General features: G+C 35.7%; 2 protein-coding genes and 1 long non-coding RNA gene across 5 annotated transcripts; 2 read left to right on the plus strand and 1 right to left on the minus strand.

The window, feature by feature from the left end:
- Positions 1-930: 930 nt before the first annotated feature.
- On the plus strand, positions 931-5,576 carry LOC147532502 (uncharacterized). Its single transcript, XM_086646531.1, has 13 exons — positions 931-1,459; positions 1,950-2,121; positions 2,559-2,639; positions 2,814-2,896; positions 2,984-3,102; positions 3,234-3,344; positions 3,456-3,565; positions 3,641-3,938; positions 4,022-4,099; positions 4,175-4,225; positions 4,313-4,399; positions 4,946-5,023; positions 5,192-5,576. The coding sequence occupies exons 1-13, from the start codon at positions 1,450-1,452 to the stop codon at positions 5,246-5,248; spliced, it is 1,335 nt and encodes a 444-aa protein (XP_086502657.1). The 5' UTR covers positions 931-1,449; the 3' UTR covers positions 5,249-5,576.
- A 3,796-nt stretch (positions 5,577-9,372) lies between these two features.
- On the plus strand, positions 9,373-15,964 carry LOC147532503 (uncharacterized). 3 transcript variants are annotated; one of them, XR_015227987.1, is made up of 5 exons: positions 9,373-9,602; positions 11,083-11,940; positions 12,573-12,670; positions 13,032-15,133; positions 15,401-15,964. It is a non-coding gene; the product is annotated as an uncharacterized LOC147532503 (long non-coding RNA). The 3 variants fall into 3 exon arrangements; XR_015227988.1 differs by lacking the exon at positions 15,401-15,964 and adding an exon at positions 12,421-12,479 and having other exon boundaries at positions 13,032-13,077; XR_015227989.1 differs by lacking the exons at positions 12,573-12,670; positions 13,032-15,133; positions 15,401-15,964 and adding an exon at positions 12,403-12,479.
- FH6 (formin homolog 6) lies at positions 10,694-15,150 on the minus strand. Its single transcript, XM_086649441.1, has 4 exons — positions 13,453-15,150; positions 13,153-13,352; positions 12,057-12,298; positions 10,694-11,907 (listed from the first exon to the last, which is right to left on the minus strand). The coding sequence occupies exons 1-4, from the start codon at positions 14,910-14,912 to the stop codon at positions 11,107-11,109; spliced, it is 2,703 nt and encodes a 900-aa protein (XP_086505567.1). The 5' UTR covers positions 14,913-15,150; the 3' UTR covers positions 10,694-11,106.
- Positions 15,965-16,303: the final 339 nt, after the last annotated feature.

The following is a 16,303-nucleotide window of genomic DNA, read 5'->3' on the forward strand; positions in this document are numbered from 1 at the left end:
TTATAACTTATTTGGGGCCTAGCTAGTTAAAAAGATGTGTTGTCTTTTTAACAAAAAAATACAAGAAATTGGGCCTCCGGCCCAATTTCCTGAAAAGGAAATTTGTGAGAAGCAGCAAAATATATACAAACTAAATGCCCTGATGCCCATCAAGTTTTTTTTTTTTGAACTAATGCCCATCAAGTTAGTCAAACATACACCTAATATGGAAGATAATATTTTTATATCTTCCATTTTTGACTGACTTGAACATCTTCTATTACTAATTAGAGGCTTATTAGTTTCTTTAGGAGAATCTTCACCAAAGAAATGGTATATCTCATGATTCTTTTTATATTGCATGCATAAATTTTGACATCTAAGTATAATTAGGTACTTCCTTAACAAAAAAAAAAAAGTATAATTAGGTACTGCTATATAGATGATATTATATTATATCAAAATATAATTCTTTAGCTAGTTCACACTAACAAGGTATAATGCATAGTGTTCATCAAAAAAAAGGTATAATGCATAGTGATGATCTAAAAGTGGTTATCAGTTAACTGTGGTCAAGTCAAGGAAATGCCATAAACTCAATGGATCAACCCATGTTAAGTTACTAGGGAGGTGAATCCGCAAGAACTCTGTCACAGTTTTATCTCAAATGTTTTAGAAGGTTTAAGTCCTCCTCTGGCTCGAATTGTACAGGTCCGTCTTGGATTTTGGTAAAGAGAAAAGAAATTTGCGTAAGTGAGACCGATGCCTCCATCTCAAATTATGGGAGGTAGAAGCATGCCTAATACTTTACCGACTAAAGTCTGAATCTAATCTAATCCAAAATTAGGGTCTAAATTTGATATCAGCCATATCTGGGGGCCTAATTGAATAGTTCTTGCCGGCACTGACATAACTCAGTGCTTTGTATGAACTCTCACATCGTACAACAGTGAACCCGCGTGGCGCATCAAGCATCTTACAAAATATGCTGTCGGTAATCTCAATCTCCACGAAATCCTTAGTTTGAGATTCTGTCGAATCCTCACCGTTCAAACTATTTTTCAACGGTGGATATGAATCGGTGGTCCTAGATTTATACTCTTCAATAAATTACGTTTTAAGGTCATTGTGATAACAATTCTAGGGTTACCAATTTGGGGGCACTTTTAGGTTTTCAAAGAGAACCCTTTTGTCACTTGAAGTTGCGTATAAGAAGAAATTTTCATTTCATTTCCAAAACTTATTAATACAAATTGATCATTTCAACCTTCACCAATTCTCTTCTTCATGGCTATAAATTCATCAGCTTTAAATTCAATCAGTTTATTCAGAAATATTAACGTCAAGATATCAACTTTTTCTTACGAAAACAATAATCATATTTATCAGCTTGAAATTCATTCTTGTTGTCGTGTTTAAACCAAAGATTTATAGAAGTCAAAAGATTAATTGAAGTTGAAGATTGAAGATATGGGAAAGCGTAAGTTCAATTTCAATTCTAGGGTTTTGATCCTTTTTCTGATTGTTTGACATTGATTTTTTTTCTCTCAGGTTCAATTATAATTTTTTTTATTGAGCTTCTATGAAGTAGCTAAATCTGAGTTCCTTGGGTTGTTGTTTTTGTTTGATTATTTATGATTAATCTTGAATTATTACAGTTCATGAAAACCCTAACTTGATTTCATTTGGTTTATGAAGCTCGTTTGGTCATGTTCAGATTATTTTGAATTTTATTGTTGACTAATCTTCTACTTAAGAAAAGTTTATTCTGAAGAATATTTCCTTTCTCCTCTTGTAATTTTGATTTATCAAAGAGCAAACTTGGGAAAAAAAAAGTCATTCTTTTAACTAGTTTATGAACTTAATAATGAAGTAATACTAATAAAAAGTGCACCTTTATTTTAAGATTGTGAATTTGGACTATGGATGCTGAATATCTCTTTGTTGTTGATGATGATGAATAAATTCAGGTTCTAAATCACGTAAGAATACAACGTATTTCGACAGTGATGACGATGATAATAACAGTGTGAGTTCATCGTCGACGGCCATGTCTGAACTAACAATGGCCCCAGATAGTGAGGAAGTTCTAGGTCAAAAGGATGACCTGGATGATTGTTTGGATGCTCTCTATGAGAAGAGGTACATGTTAATTGTATTTTGTAGTTCTTAAGGTTATTGGTAGTCTCTCTATTTGGGTATTTGCTCTTAGCGAAACTTGATGACGCTGAATTTGGAGTTTTGCTGGTTGTTTATGTTGATTAATCTTGTTAGTCGAGGCCCGAGGGTATGCCATGGTTAGCTTAATTTTCTGCAGAAAGATATGGCAACCAAGTGCAGAATATGTGCAAATTTGTGCAAATTTTTGCTCCCTGAAGGCCTGAAGCATAGAAGGATTTGTTAGATCCTTTTGACGAAAAATTTGTCGAGGGAGTCTTGACCAATTTTCCCTTTCGACAATACATGTTTGTTTTAATGTCCGTTTAGATTTATAAGACGTACAAGTTGCACTTGGATTTCTTCCAATATCATTTGGACTCTTGCTGATCGTGGGTATGGTTTTAAATATTTTGACACAGAGGATCCACAAGAGAGAAGGCACTATCAACTATAGTTGATGCCTTCAGAAATAAGCTACAACATCAATTTGTGGCAAATAAGTAAGATTTTTTCTTACCGTTTACTTATCTGGTTAGATTTTTAGCTACTGTCTTTTGGGGAATTGCGTATTTTAACTCAAAATGTTCCTTCTAAGGTATTTATGTTTGGTTCTACCGTCGTAGCTTAAATGCTTGAGTTTCATCTCAAATACTCGTTGTCTCTTTGATTTGCAGATGTATTACTTTATTGCATCAGTGCCTCAACTCCGTCAAAAAAGGATCAAGCAAAGAGATACAGTTAGCGTCTACTACCATAGGTGGTCTAACCGACCAGAACCTTTTGATTATTCATTTTGCTCACATCCAATCTAGAATGTCTAATGTTCTAGTACATTTGTTTGCAGGATTGCTAGCTATTACTGTTGGTTTTGGAGATGGTAAAGCACATGAAATCTTGGAAGAGTCGATTCCTCCTTTTTCTCTGGCTCTTAAGTCTGTCTCAGATTCTATCAGAGTTTCATCGGTATGTATGAGATTGCATTTTGACATCAAGTTGGACTCTTTGGCATCAGGGTTTCCTTTTTCTGCCGAACAATTCTGATCTAATTTCTATGATCTCTTAGTTTTTTAATAATTTGGAATTTTGTCCCTCAGGTATTGGACTGTTTGGCGATTATCACTTTCATGGGTGGAAATAGCCCCGAGGAAACAGAAAGATCGATGCAAATTATGTGGCAATTTATCCAACCGAAATTGGGGCCTAATGTAAGTAAAAAGATGTGCAAATGATCAACTTATTAGGCCAAATATGTATTAAAAATATTTAACCACAAACTTACTTAAATCTTTGTCAAATATTGTTTTCTCTTACTCAAGGTGACCTCGAGTAAACCAACAGTAGCTGTATTGACAGCTGCAATATCTGCTTGGGCTTTTCTGCTTACAACTGTGGAGGGATTGAAAGTTAATTCAAAAAGTTGGCAAGAGTGAGTGAACTTCTTTCCTTTCTTATTTGTGGAGTAGCTTGAATGGCGAACTAAATTGATTGAAGAACAATGCAGGTCAGTTTCTTACTTATCAAATATGCTGGAAAAAGATGATAAATCCGTCCGAATAGCAGCTGGAGAAGCAATAGCTCTTATGTTTGAGATAGGAAACCTTCAGAAGTTCCTTAGTGAGGCTAAGGGTTCTAATGATGGGAATAATTCCCACGAAGAATATATACGTTTAAAAGGATTGCAAGGGAAAATCCTTAATCAAGTGAAAGACTTATCTACTGAAGCAGGTGGTAAAGGCTTAGCGAAGAAAGATCTTAACACCCAGAAGAACTTGTTTCGGGATGTTGTGGAATTCATAGAGGTATTTCTTTCTTTGCTTTGGCATGCTTAGTTATTGTTGGTTTAAATTGTCGTTTACATGATATGAAACGAATATAAATACAGGATGGATATTCTCCTGAATCAACAGTGAAAGTTGGTGGAGATGTAGTAAATACTTCGACTTGGTCTGAACTAATACAGGTATTTATCTTTTTCTTCTTTGGTATTGGTTTCTTGATATGCTTCTAATCAAAACCCCTAATTCTATTTCTACAGATGAATTTTTTGAGGCGCTTTTTGGCTGGTGGTTTTGCTAAGCACATGCAGGTTTTTTCCTTGCTCTCCTGGGTCACTTGTGATGTGTCAATTTCGCTATATGTTTGAGTCTCATGAATCTTATGCTTGCTTAAACAGGAAAATGAGGTGCTTCATGACGTGTTTGGATTCACACCCAAGAAAAAAATTCTATTGGGATCTGAGCCTCGTTCAAACCTTGATAAGGTTGGGTTCAAATCTTCTTTCTTTCGTATATTTTAACTGAAAATCGTCCTTTATTTGATATAAGTTAAATTATACATCAACTTCACTCCCATCTTGTTCTGCATTGAGTTTCATCTTCTTTCTTGATTTTTTTGTCTCTTCTATATTCAGTGGAAGTACCTTAATTTCAATCACCTGTTTGTTCCTACCATTCACATCTCAACCTGTACTTAGATTTATGAGAATAGTCCCACATGAGAGATGGGTGATCTAGTAATCGAAAATATAATATCAAGGTCCTCTACGATCATTGTCTCAACTGGTTTTGAGTTGGATGACAATAAACTTGACAAGATTTGATAGTTGCTTATATTTCAGCTTATAGTAAGACAGAGATGTAACTTCAACGGAATGATATGTAGAAGTATACTTTATGCATGTCAAATAGAACATCGTTAGAACTGAGCTGTGTTTTTTAATTTCGATGAATTTCTTGCGATTATGTTTTTCATGACTATCGTTCTATGTGAGAGAGTTTTACAATTTTTTTATCCTTCTCCTCCACAGAGAATGTACAGGTCTCCGAATTCGGTACAAAACAAGGCAAGGACTCGGTTTCTAAACAAACAGAGGATGTTATCTCAGGTAATAATAGTTGCTTTCTTCATTTCAAAACTTTTCGCGATATCAATCCTCTTGAAACTTTGAATGTTTAGCCAAAGCAAGAAAGTCCCGTTAACAAATTTTGTAGCTGTGTGGTGCCAGTGATTTCCATTCCTCTTTAATTATAGATAGACGATATTGTTATTTCAGGGAAAGAATGCTGGGCACTATTCTGCTGGTCTAGGTGACGGTGAAGAAGGTGTATAAATTATTCAGAAAATGCTGTCGTTATACTAAACATGTAACATGTTCTTTTATATGATGTGCTGATATTCAGAGCACAGCTTGGTCAGTGAAATTGAGGGTGTAGTTTCAACTTTTCTCTTTTGTTCTCTGTTATGTACTTGTTTTATTTCCGAAAAGGGATCATGTATTATCGAGGAGGTAATTTAATTTCATCTCAGTCTCTACTCTCTGAGTCCTTTTTGTTTTGTTTTCCGCTGTTCATGGATGACATAAACATAATGATCAGTAATTATTTGGAAGATATGCATGAAATGTACAATTAATGAGATATATTCTGGATTCTAGTGAAGCTTATTATTACTGTAGTCATTCTGGATCCTGATGGGTCCAATCCAAAATCAATTGGTATTGACATAGGAATGTTGTGACATTATATTCTTGTTATGAGAGAACTATTTTCGTCAGTAGGATTATTCTTCGGCACCTCCTTATCTGTGACACTTACCTAATACATTTGGGTGATATGTGGTTGTTAAGCCTATTAGTGTAGGTGTAGCTCTACACCATGTTTGTAGTTATTCAATTCAAAATAAATTGACAACGAGTGGAGAAGATCTACACAATATTTTTTGTTACCCGAGTATTTTTTTTTTATATGAAACTATCCTTGCATGCCTTTTTACATGTAGGGATCTCACCTATCGTTGTAGTCTCGAGTCTTCTAAAGGACTTGCACTCACGGGCGGAATTGATGCTGGTAAAATTGTGTCATTCTACTCCAAATTAATTGACAATAGTTTGGCCACCTTATGTAGCTTTTTTCTTGAATATGTTGAAGTGCTGGCACTCACGCTGGTAAGTGTACGTGTCCAATCAGAAATCAGTTGACAATGAGTAAAGACATTACAATGTCTTACGGTTGACATTCTTTTTTTCATGGAAATTTTTTGCCACACTTCTCTTGTTGAGTGTTTTGTGTTATACCTTATGATCTCAGTACTTTGACATTCTTTGTCGGCGGAAAATTGTCACCACACTTCTCTCTTGCTAAGTGTTTTGTGTTATATGTGAGAACTAATTCGGGTATGTTAGCATATTATATTATTGTTTTCTTTGCCTACGTGCTCATACTTCTCCTGTCAGCCTTTTCTTTTAGCATAACACAAAATTTTTGTCGGTCTGTTGCATGATTTGGAGCACGTTTAGTCAGTGTTATTTGTACACCTAGCTCTGACATAATGTTAAGCTTGTATACCCAGTTTACAGGGAGCTACCAAGATATGACAATGAGTGGAGAACACATAGATACCTATACAACAAAAGAGAAGAGCTCTTTTATGTTTCATGACTACCATTTCAAATTTGTTTTAAACAATGACATTACATGGTTTAGATTTATTTATGGCTAACTTATGACTAAGATACGTTGTCCTTAATTTAGCTTCAACTATAAAGATTAAAAGGAAGAAAGTGATGGACAAGGGATGGCGAAGAAATTATATGCAATCAGAGTTGTTTCTCTGGTTTGAATCGAGATTACGATCTCTCTGTCTTATCTTGATTAAGACAGAGTTTCAGTTTATTCTAAAAGTATAATACTTTCTTTCTCCAACTTACAGAGAGATATACGATAAATGAGTATCGTTTATTAGTGAACTTTTTTTTGGTTTAATTGAGTTAGACAGAAAAGATTTTAGTCGGCGAGAATAAAACATTTTTCACCCCTATAACACTACCAACAATTTGAGTGTATGCTTCCGGATTACACCGACTATTCTTTTCAGAGTTGTGATGATAATTTACAGTTCTGAAAGCGGACGAACCTTCGAAATAGAATGAGCTCTTTGGTTGATGTAACTTGATCTTGTAAACACTAAAATGGGTCAGACTTCAAGTTCTAGACACACTAGAATTCTTCTTTCTCGAGACAAACTAGAAAGCTTCTGAAATCAAAATTATATTCATACACTCTTGGAATTACTGAATTCAGAAAAGAAGAGAATAAGATAGTGAATTGGAATGAGTACTAGAGTTCTTTCGATATCTTTATATTGGAATTGGTTATGTACTCATTAAGATGCAAGTGGCAACTGTTAGATCGGGTAGAACGCGAGCCTTTGGATCGAGCGGCGGCCGTTGGACGTGCTTGCTTTTTCAAATGATTCCCAAATTAATTTTTTTTTTGTCTCGTGAGGGTGTTTGATTTTTTAGCACTCATAAATGCTACCACTTACTAAGTGATAATCACTTAGTAAGTGATATCACTTGTAAGTGATATGGCGTTTGTTTTCTATTACTTCTAAGTGATTGATTTTTGTTTTTATATTAATTCTAAATGTCATAAAAATAAGAAATTGTCTATTTCGACCTTAAAGTATTTACATATTAGCATTTCATACTAATTCATTATGCTCGTGAGTTTGGATATAAGATAAATACGATTTATGAATACTTTATGTTGAAAATATTAACCTCAAATAATTAAAAATTAGGAAGGAGAAAGAACTTACGTTGCATCATAGACTTTGGGTGGTTTCGTGATTAATGAAAGAAGAGATGTAAGATGTTGATGAAATAGGGGAGAGATCCCCACTTCTATAGGGTAATAAGAAGCCTCTCTCTCTCTCTAAAATCTCTCTCTAACCGTTTTTCTCAGATCTATGATTTCCGTCCGGCGAAGGGTCTTCCCTTCGCCGGATCCCTCTTACCTTTAGTAGTTCGTAAGTTTTTCTTTATATAGTTTCTTGTAGATAGTCCGTGAGTAACTACATATTCGTCCTGCACTTTCTTTTACATACTAGGTTAATGAAGTTTGTTTGATTGTTTCTTCTTTGCTTGCAAATGAATCTTGGATCTCTCTTAATTGGGGTTACATAGACAGTAAAAACCCTAGATTATAATCTCTGGAAGTTTTGATCAAAACCCCAACAAGATTCAACCTATCATGGATGAAGAGTTTTAGGACGAGAATTATCCATGGATGAATCATCAACTGTTACAATCTTCTAGTAGTGAGAATCTTCTGCTTGGAGAAGAGATCTAGAGAAAGAGACCGAGAAATCGTATTCATTATTGGATTTTCAAACTTTTGAGTTTTCTCTTTGTCTGGGATATGAAATATAAAATCAAATTCTCAGAAACAGAACGAAATTGGGAGAAGTAGAAATCAAAAGTGGTAGTCAACCATGACGTGGTGTGGTGGTAATGTGATTTCTATGGTGGTATGATGGCGACGATTTTCCGGTGACGGAAGCGATTTTCCGGTGTCGGCGGCGGTTTTCCGGTGACGGCGACGGTTTTTCGGCAAGAAGGCGGTGGTTCTTGTATTTATTTTACTGTAATATTTTGTCGACCTTTAGGGTCTTTTCATTCACGATCTTTAGGATCTTTTGTCGGCCTTTAGGGTCTTTTGTTTTGAGTCAGTGTCTAGTCCCATTTCTTTCTCTTCATGAGGCACTTTGCATTTAAAGGTATGTAACTCTCATGAAGTTTTCAGAGGAGAGAAATAAATGATGTATCATCCATGTAAACAATGTGATTTTATCACTTATTAATGGAAATGGTTCCCTTGACTTCAAAAAAAAAAAAAAAAAAAAGAAGAGATGTGAAAAAAATTTAAGAGAAAAGCTTGGGTGAATGATGAGTGAAGTAGGAAAAGAGTCATTGATAAAGTTATAAAAAAAATTTTTACTTATCAATTGTTTAAGATTTTATTTTTAGTTATAATTATGTTGATAATTATTATATTCGGTAGGGATAGAAATGTCTTTTTTAGCACTTAGAAAGTAAGTGCAAAAAAGTAAGCTCCAGATTAGAGCTTACTTTTTTGCACTTACTTTGACCCCACTTATAAGTGATATTCACTTATTAAGTGAAAAAACAAACGATCTAAAATTGCCGGCCCGCACTTACAAACACCCTTGGTCTCTAAATTAAGCGTACTTCATCCAAACTTTAAACTTGAATATATCATTCATCCGGAATTTGAGACCTAAATCAATGACGAGTCTGATCGAGTCAAAATCGACTTCGATTTCAACAACCAACAGAGATGACGGAGAAATTATAGGCAATTTTTTGAGACCTAAATCAATGACTCACCCAAGCAAAAAAATTTATCAACCATTTATTGACAAATATTCATTAACATGAAGAGCTAGATAGATATGTTGTATTCGAATGTTGAGTGATAGTTTTTCAATTTCTTTTTGAGAACAAAAAACTGGGAAAGGGGACTTCGAGGGGAAATTTAAAATCCTCGGAAAACTGATCGGCGATACGAAGTTCGGAGTTGAAATCATATCCTCCTTCTCAACCCTCAGAGATTACTTCCCAACTAGCAGGTCATAGAGAAGAATAAAATCTAGATAGAGAGGTAAAGTGAACTTATAGCAATCTTTTTGTTCCTCCCTTACTCTAATCAAAACTGTAGTAATTATCTTTCCATTTATTATTGTTGAAGAACAAACAAAGATTATCATGCCCTAGATATTTCAGTTTCATTCAATTCCCTGAACTTTTAGGTAACCAGAAACTAATTTACTCATCCAAAGAATGCTCTTTAACTTTTTTTTTTTTGTTTTTTGAGGGAATTTTTTTTTTTTTTTTTTTTTTTACTAACTAGAAAATAAGGTACTTTCTTCGATCGATCTTTCTTACGAGCCCATTTCGCTAGCTTGTCTGCTAGGTAGTTCAGACTTCTTTTGATATGTTTGAACTTCACACTTTCTAGCTTGTTACTGATGTCTTTGATTTTCTTAATATGTGTCCTTGATTGCCACTGAATGATATGTCTCGGGTTATTTAAGTGTTGAATGAGGTTCATGTTATCGCTCTCAATGATAATAGTATTATGATGGTGTTCCACTGCCCATTCTATACCCTGGAGTATCGCTAGTACTTCGCTTTCTTCACTAGTTCTAGCTCTAGAAGTAGTTACCTTTGCTTCTACAAAATTCGAATCTGCATTATGAACTATAAGACTTATGCCAATGTTAGTATCCATAGAAGTATAAGATGCGTCTACATTAATTTTAACATAAGGGAAGTTCGGGGGGACCCATAGGTCGAGACCAGATTGAGTTTTTTGTTGAACTGTTTGGTTTGTTTTCGGATATGCCAAAACAATGCTCTTTAACTTACTACTCGATTCATGTGAAAGTGGTTGACAAAAAAAAATAGATTCAAATAAAGAAGAATCAGTTGTGTCAACTTTGGGTAGATGTCAACACTTAAGAAAGAGGAGTTTAGGGTATCCAATTTCTTAAAAGCTTCCTGGTTATTATTAAGCATTGAAGTTGTGAAATGTTCAAAGAGAAATAACTAGGGTTAAATTCAACGGTAGAAATAAAAACCCTAATTCATAGTAGTCTAGTACAAGTTGCAGATACCAATACCAGTAAATATATATATATCAGTGAAATGGGAGAAGCAACGAATATTGGAGAAAACATTTGATGAGTTTGATTTGCGAAAAAAAAAGACATTTATTTACTGAATTTACAAAAATAGTAGTTTGTTCTAACTGCGATGCTTGTGTTTTAACTGAAATTTTTGGGACCAAGAATAAATCTTTAGACTATATTAACATTGCGAATTTGATCGATGAACTACAGAGAAACTACTTGTTTTACTCTACCATTTGATCACTTCTGAAAGTGATTTCTGATGTTTATCGCTTTGGCAACTCATAACCATCACGCTCATTAAAGTCATGTTTATTCGGTATAACTCTCCGAAAGGGTAGGGTGAAGCTTATTCAATTTTTTTCTTTGATGATCTTATCTGATTGGCTTGCCTAGATAAGCTTCGTAATTTTTCCGTGTTGGTCTTATTGGCTCTTGAAGAAAATGCAGGTGCTTTACTATGTTCGTGTAGAATTATGGAGAAGAGCTATCCTCGTCCGAAGTACTATCATCTTGTCTTCTATTAAACCTACTTAAAACTGGTAGTGAAGCATTTGCAGATATTCGGAATGATCTAGCAGTACCAACCATTGTTTTCTCGTGCATTTGTCCCACTTCTCTACATACTTGATCCAACACATTGAGGAAATCTCTGACAATCACAAAGATTCTAAAAGGGTGAGCGCCTTCTTTTGTTGTGTCTCCGTGGAAATACCCTGTTACCTCTTTTACGTGGGATAAGGCCCTCTTTTCTTCGGCTTTAATTATAAGTATCTCATGTTCAGCCTCATTGAGGAACAACCTCATTGCTTCGAAAAACTTCTTCCCTTGTGAATCTGGTTTCTCGTATTGCAAAACCGACCTGGCTTTGTTGAGTCCAACTTCGAGTTTCGATAAGTAGCTGCTTAAAACATCTGAATCCATTCCTGCTGATTTCTTAACACTGCCAAGATCCCTACTCAGTCCGCCCACAACCTGCAAACCTTGTTTCCTGAAGTCATCTTCTTTCAGTTTGGGGTAAGTTTTGATGGGAAGATTATCCGGTATAGGATCGGAAGCTTCGCCTTCTGATCTAATTATCTCTTGGACTACAAAATGAAGCAATGTCGTCTTTCCATCTATTCCTTTGATATCTACTAGTTTTAGGAGTGTGTCAAGCTTAAAAGCTCTTGCATCGCCTCTGTTAGTGCCAACATTCATTCGGTTTCCTGTTCGAAGAACTGCTTCTAGGAGTTTGAGGAATAACCGACTATTCTTTAGCTCTATGCATGCTGCCTGCAAAATGTAAATCATGGATTTCATCAGGGGGTAAGATTAATTCACTATTTGATTTATCAAATATTTTGTGATTTTAGGAATATCTGTGTTTAATGAAGCACACCTTGAGGGTTTTAGTACACAATAAATTAGATAGCGAACATTACCTCTAAGGTTTCAAAAGACTTCCTCAGGTATTTCACTTCAGTGTCGAAATTGGCCCGGTACAGCATGACATCAACTCTTTTGAAGGCGTCTGGTATTTCCAGCACGGATTTGAGGAACCTCTCAGCAGATCCTAGTTTTGTTATATCACCATTATAGTTTCTGAGTTTTAATTCTTCCTCTTTTGTTGGAGCCATCTTTACCAAAGTTTCCAAAAGATCTGAACCCAAGCCTTCTGGATTACCTGTTCATCAAAATATGTATGTGATATGTTCGAAATGAAATGCAAGATATCTGATTCGTGTAACTTATAGAGATTATAAACTACAGTAATTTCTGAATTTGTAGTTCACATTGGCAATGTAGGAGAAGAACAGTTACCTGAAAGTAAGATAGTTCCTGTCATAGAATAGTTGGATAACAATGTAAAGTATTCTTTCCAATCTATTAGGTTATTTTGTTGCCAACTATTTATGGGTCAGTTCGTTCTCTAATTTGAATATGTATCATTCTCGCAGTGCTTCTCTGAGCTCGGAATGACAAACTTAGAGATGATTCTATCTGATAATTAATTGGGTGAATCATTAGGTTTATGGACGTCAAGGAGCACATCAAGGTAGGGCATGACATCGGAATGGTATTAACCTAGGGTTCGTATCTGTTTTACTTCTTTGCAAATCATCACATTAATTCATGCCTTGGTGGTGTTTATTTAAGGGATATCACATGGACCGGTTTCTAATTTATCACTCATGAATTTGGTAAAATAGGGTTTCTACATTTCACATTTGTAGCTATGCATAAGATACAAATTTTCACACCCTATTTTGACAAATTCATGCGGGCTAACAATTTGCAAAATTTGTCGGCGTACTAAGCGAAACCTAAGAGTTTATACTTTGGTAAATGCAAGTTTTTATTTAACTTATATGAATCTCATTTGCAATTTTGTTACTCTTGAGCTTTCATTGAAGTAGAGCCCTGGTTGGCTGGTCCTGACTACTACTATCATAAAGACAAAAGGTAACATTTATTATTCATATGGTGCAAGAATGTGAAAGTTTAGTCCTAGAAGGTGAAAAAGATCAAGGTATTTACCGTCTAGAAGTGCTTCAGATACTTCATCTCTTGTTACATTCAATGCCCTTAAAAGTATGGCTATGTTCTGCGACTTCTTTGGATCCAATACTCTGTTTTCAGCTTCCGCAGAAGGGAAACCTGGTTTTCTGGTTTGTTCTTTCTCAACTCCGTTTAGTTTGTTGCATCCAAATAGTGTCTCAATCATATCCTCGTTCAATCTGAAAACAAAGATAAGAAGTTCAGGATAAAAATTGTGTTTCTTCAAATTCTACCAGCCTACCACAATAATGGTAACATAACTGTCCAGTGTCTACTTACTGAAAGGAGCTCGATTTCATTTGATCCCACACCATTGCCCGATCTGAACTTGCTTTTACCTTATCCCAATGTAGAGGTTTTAACTTGGTTTTTACTTCATCTTTCTCGTCTACCTCATTAAGTGGCTCTGAATTGCTGACTTGAGTAACCTCTGCAATGGGTACCGGTACTTCTTTACAAGTGTTTTCTTTTGGAGTAGCCATCGAAGATGTAGGCATGTGAAATCCTTTAACTGTAATTGGACTAGAATTTCTTACGGAAGATCTTACTGTGGATTGTTTTGGTGGCAGCGGTGGACGTGGTGGGGGTGGAGGTGGGGGCGGAGGCGGTGGTGGAGGTACGACCCTAAATTTACATGTCTGTGTAAATTGACCATTTAGTGATGAAGGGAGGACTAAATTGGGTGGTGGTGAAGGTGGTGATGCAAATTTCGATCTCCTACTTGAAGGTGATGGAGTTTTAGGTTGATCATATTGATCCCTGCTGTGATGTGATGGTGGTGGTGGCAATGGTGGTGACGCCGAAGCTAGTTTTACATCTGGAGAAGAATTCGAAAGACGAGATCTTGGTGAAGTTCTCCTTGAATGTGGTACAGAATTACTAGTATAAGTTGGTCCCTTGGCACTGGTATTTCGAGAAATAGGCAGGTAAGGTTTGTCATCATTGTCAGCAGCTGACGTTTTGGGGGAGCATAGAGTTTCCTCGTCAGAAGAAATGGCAGAAGAAGTTCGATGTGTAGCTTCTTTCAAGTTGCTTGTCGGGGAAATCCTACAGGCGGCTCTAGGTAATGGTGGCAATGGTTGAAGATCGGGACTTGGATGGTTCATCTCCGATCTACGAATAGAACTTAATTTGTGATAAGGAGACGAAGTCTCATTAATGGCATCTCCATTGTTTATCCTATTTGAAGAAGACTCCATTGTTGCTAGATAGTGATGATGGTTAAAAGAAGCAGGGGGTAAAGCTTCTTGAGAAAACTGTCGAGAATTCTCCCCAACAAGCTTCTGAGATTCAAGTGAATGTTTATCTCTATATCGGTATAAAAAGAATGCCAAACCAGAGAGCATTCCTAATGTAACAATGGCGACAGATATTGCAACTGCAACTCTTTTTGTGGGTTTTGGAGGTTGAGTTGCAAATGGAACTGTAGTAGGCACACCACCTGCAACAAGAGTTGTTGCTGGTGGTGGTGGTGGTGGTGGAGGTTGGTTGTTCTGATCGGGTACCACACCCGTTGGGACCTCGCCAAGGAAAGGTTCATCGGGGGTATCATCTGAGAAATCAGGAGGAGGAGGAGACTCTATTGAAGAAGATGGAGGTGAAGAATCAACTGGAAACAATGGCTGGTGTAGAATTCTCCTGTGAACTTCACCAGAATTCTGAATTTCAGTTGTCCCTCTTGATGGGTCTATAACAAAAGATACAACTAGTACAAAACTGAGAAGAGGGTGAAGTCTCATGGTCTCTCTTTCTCTCTCTAAATTGAAGTTTCTCTCTCTTACTTCATTGTATATTTGTTTTCCAAATTATGATAACAGGTCCTTGAAGGGAGAGGAAGCCTCCATTGGCAGCAAGATCTGGATTCTTTGCTGACTTCAGTACTTCACCAGTAGCCTCTAGTCTGATATATTCTTCAATAATTTTTTTTTTCTCAAAAGACCCAAGACCAGGAATTTGATTGGTAGGTTAGTTTTGGGCAAGTGAAGCCAATGGCTATAATTTACTAATTTGAAGATTTTGTTTGGGTGTGAAAATTAATTTTGGGAGTGGGCCAAAAAAAGGGTTAAAATGTGGGCGGTGCTTGTGAAGTCCTTGGTGGAAGTTATCTCATTTTGTTCCCTTGAAGAATCTTACTTTTCTTCTTTAATCTTTTGGGTTGTTTGTTTAATGATATTTTTTAAATTTCTTTTCGTATTAACTAATATATTTTTTTTTGTATTGGTTACAGATTGGAGATGGAATCAAAAGAACTTCAATAATCATGAAGATTTGTTCTTGTCGTGCAAGTAAATTACCTTACTATCCTCATTAACGGCTTTTTTTTATAGAATATTTTGAGGAATTTCAAAGTTTCGTTCAAATATAGGGCTAAAACAAATGAGAAAGATGTGAAAATGATGGTAGTCCAAATGTATCAAGACAAATGTTATTTGGCTTGAAAAGAGAGGCGGACTACTGCTCGAAAGTTGATGTGGCCGGTTCCCATTGTTCGAGCATGTGGAGAGAAAAACACCCAGACCAATGTGAGCCAGCTACATAAACTTTCGAGCGGTGGTCGACTCTCATTTTCGAGCTAAATATCATCTCTCTTGTATCAATCTGGACTAACTTTTCACTAGGGTAGTTAAAAGGTAAAGTCAAAAATAGAATGGTAAAAGTCATATTTTAGCAGAATAAATGGAGTGGGAAGAAACTTGAAAGAACTTTTTGTTTAATTATTAAAAGAAATGTGTACTTTGATGTCAAACATGTTTGATTATCTCTCTAATCTTAATGCTAATACCTTCCCCAAGAGCACACCCTTCTCTCTCTCTCTCTCTCTGACTCTCTCTCTCTCTCTGACTCTCTCTCTCTCTCTGACTCTCTCTAGGGTCTTTACACAAAGGAAGCAGTAGAATTATCTTTTCTTCTTCTTTTATCTTAACTTTATTCAATCCCCACCTCAAGTAAAGCATCTACTTTTGCCCTCATAGTGTTATCTTTTGTTTATCTTATAATCACTTTTTATTGACAAGTTGATATGGATCTAAACATGGAATTAGTTATGTACAAAGTATATTTGAAGCCAAAAGGAGTACAAGATTTTAAAAATATAAAGCCTCTTCAACATGTATGTATGAAAATACCCATC

This window comes from Eschscholzia californica, unplaced genomic scaffold (genome assembly GCF_041429995.1).
Source record: "Eschscholzia californica isolate CP2 unplaced genomic scaffold, dmEscCali1.0.p SCAF_6, whole genome shotgun sequence".
NCBI classification, from domain to species: domain Eukaryota; kingdom Viridiplantae; phylum Streptophyta; class Magnoliopsida; order Ranunculales; family Papaveraceae; genus Eschscholzia; species Eschscholzia californica.

Excerpts from the sequence above, each read along its gene's own strand:
- LOC147532502 (XM_086646531.1), top strand. Across the intron at positions 4,226-4,312 it reads GTTTTGCTAAGCACATGCAG|GAAAATGAGGTGCTTCATGA; the intron begins GTTTTTTCCTTG and ends TTGCTTAAACAG. Across the intron at positions 5,024-5,191 it reads AACAGAGGATGTTATCTCAG|GGAAAGAATGCTGGGCACTA; the intron begins GTAATAATAGTT and ends TTGTTATTTCAG.
- FH6 (XM_086649441.1), bottom strand. The coding sequence starts at position 14,912 with ATGAGACTTCACCCTCTTCTCAGTTTTGTACTAGTTGTATCTTTTGTT. Across the intron at positions 12,299-13,152 it reads ATCTGAAGCACTTCTAGACG|GTAATCCAGAAGGCTTGGGT; the intron begins GTAAATACCTTG and ends TTTGATGAACAG. Across the intron at positions 11,908-12,056 it reads AGTCTTTTGAAACCTTAGAG|GCAGCATGCATAGAGCTAAA; the intron begins GTAATGTTCGCT and ends TACATTTTGCAG.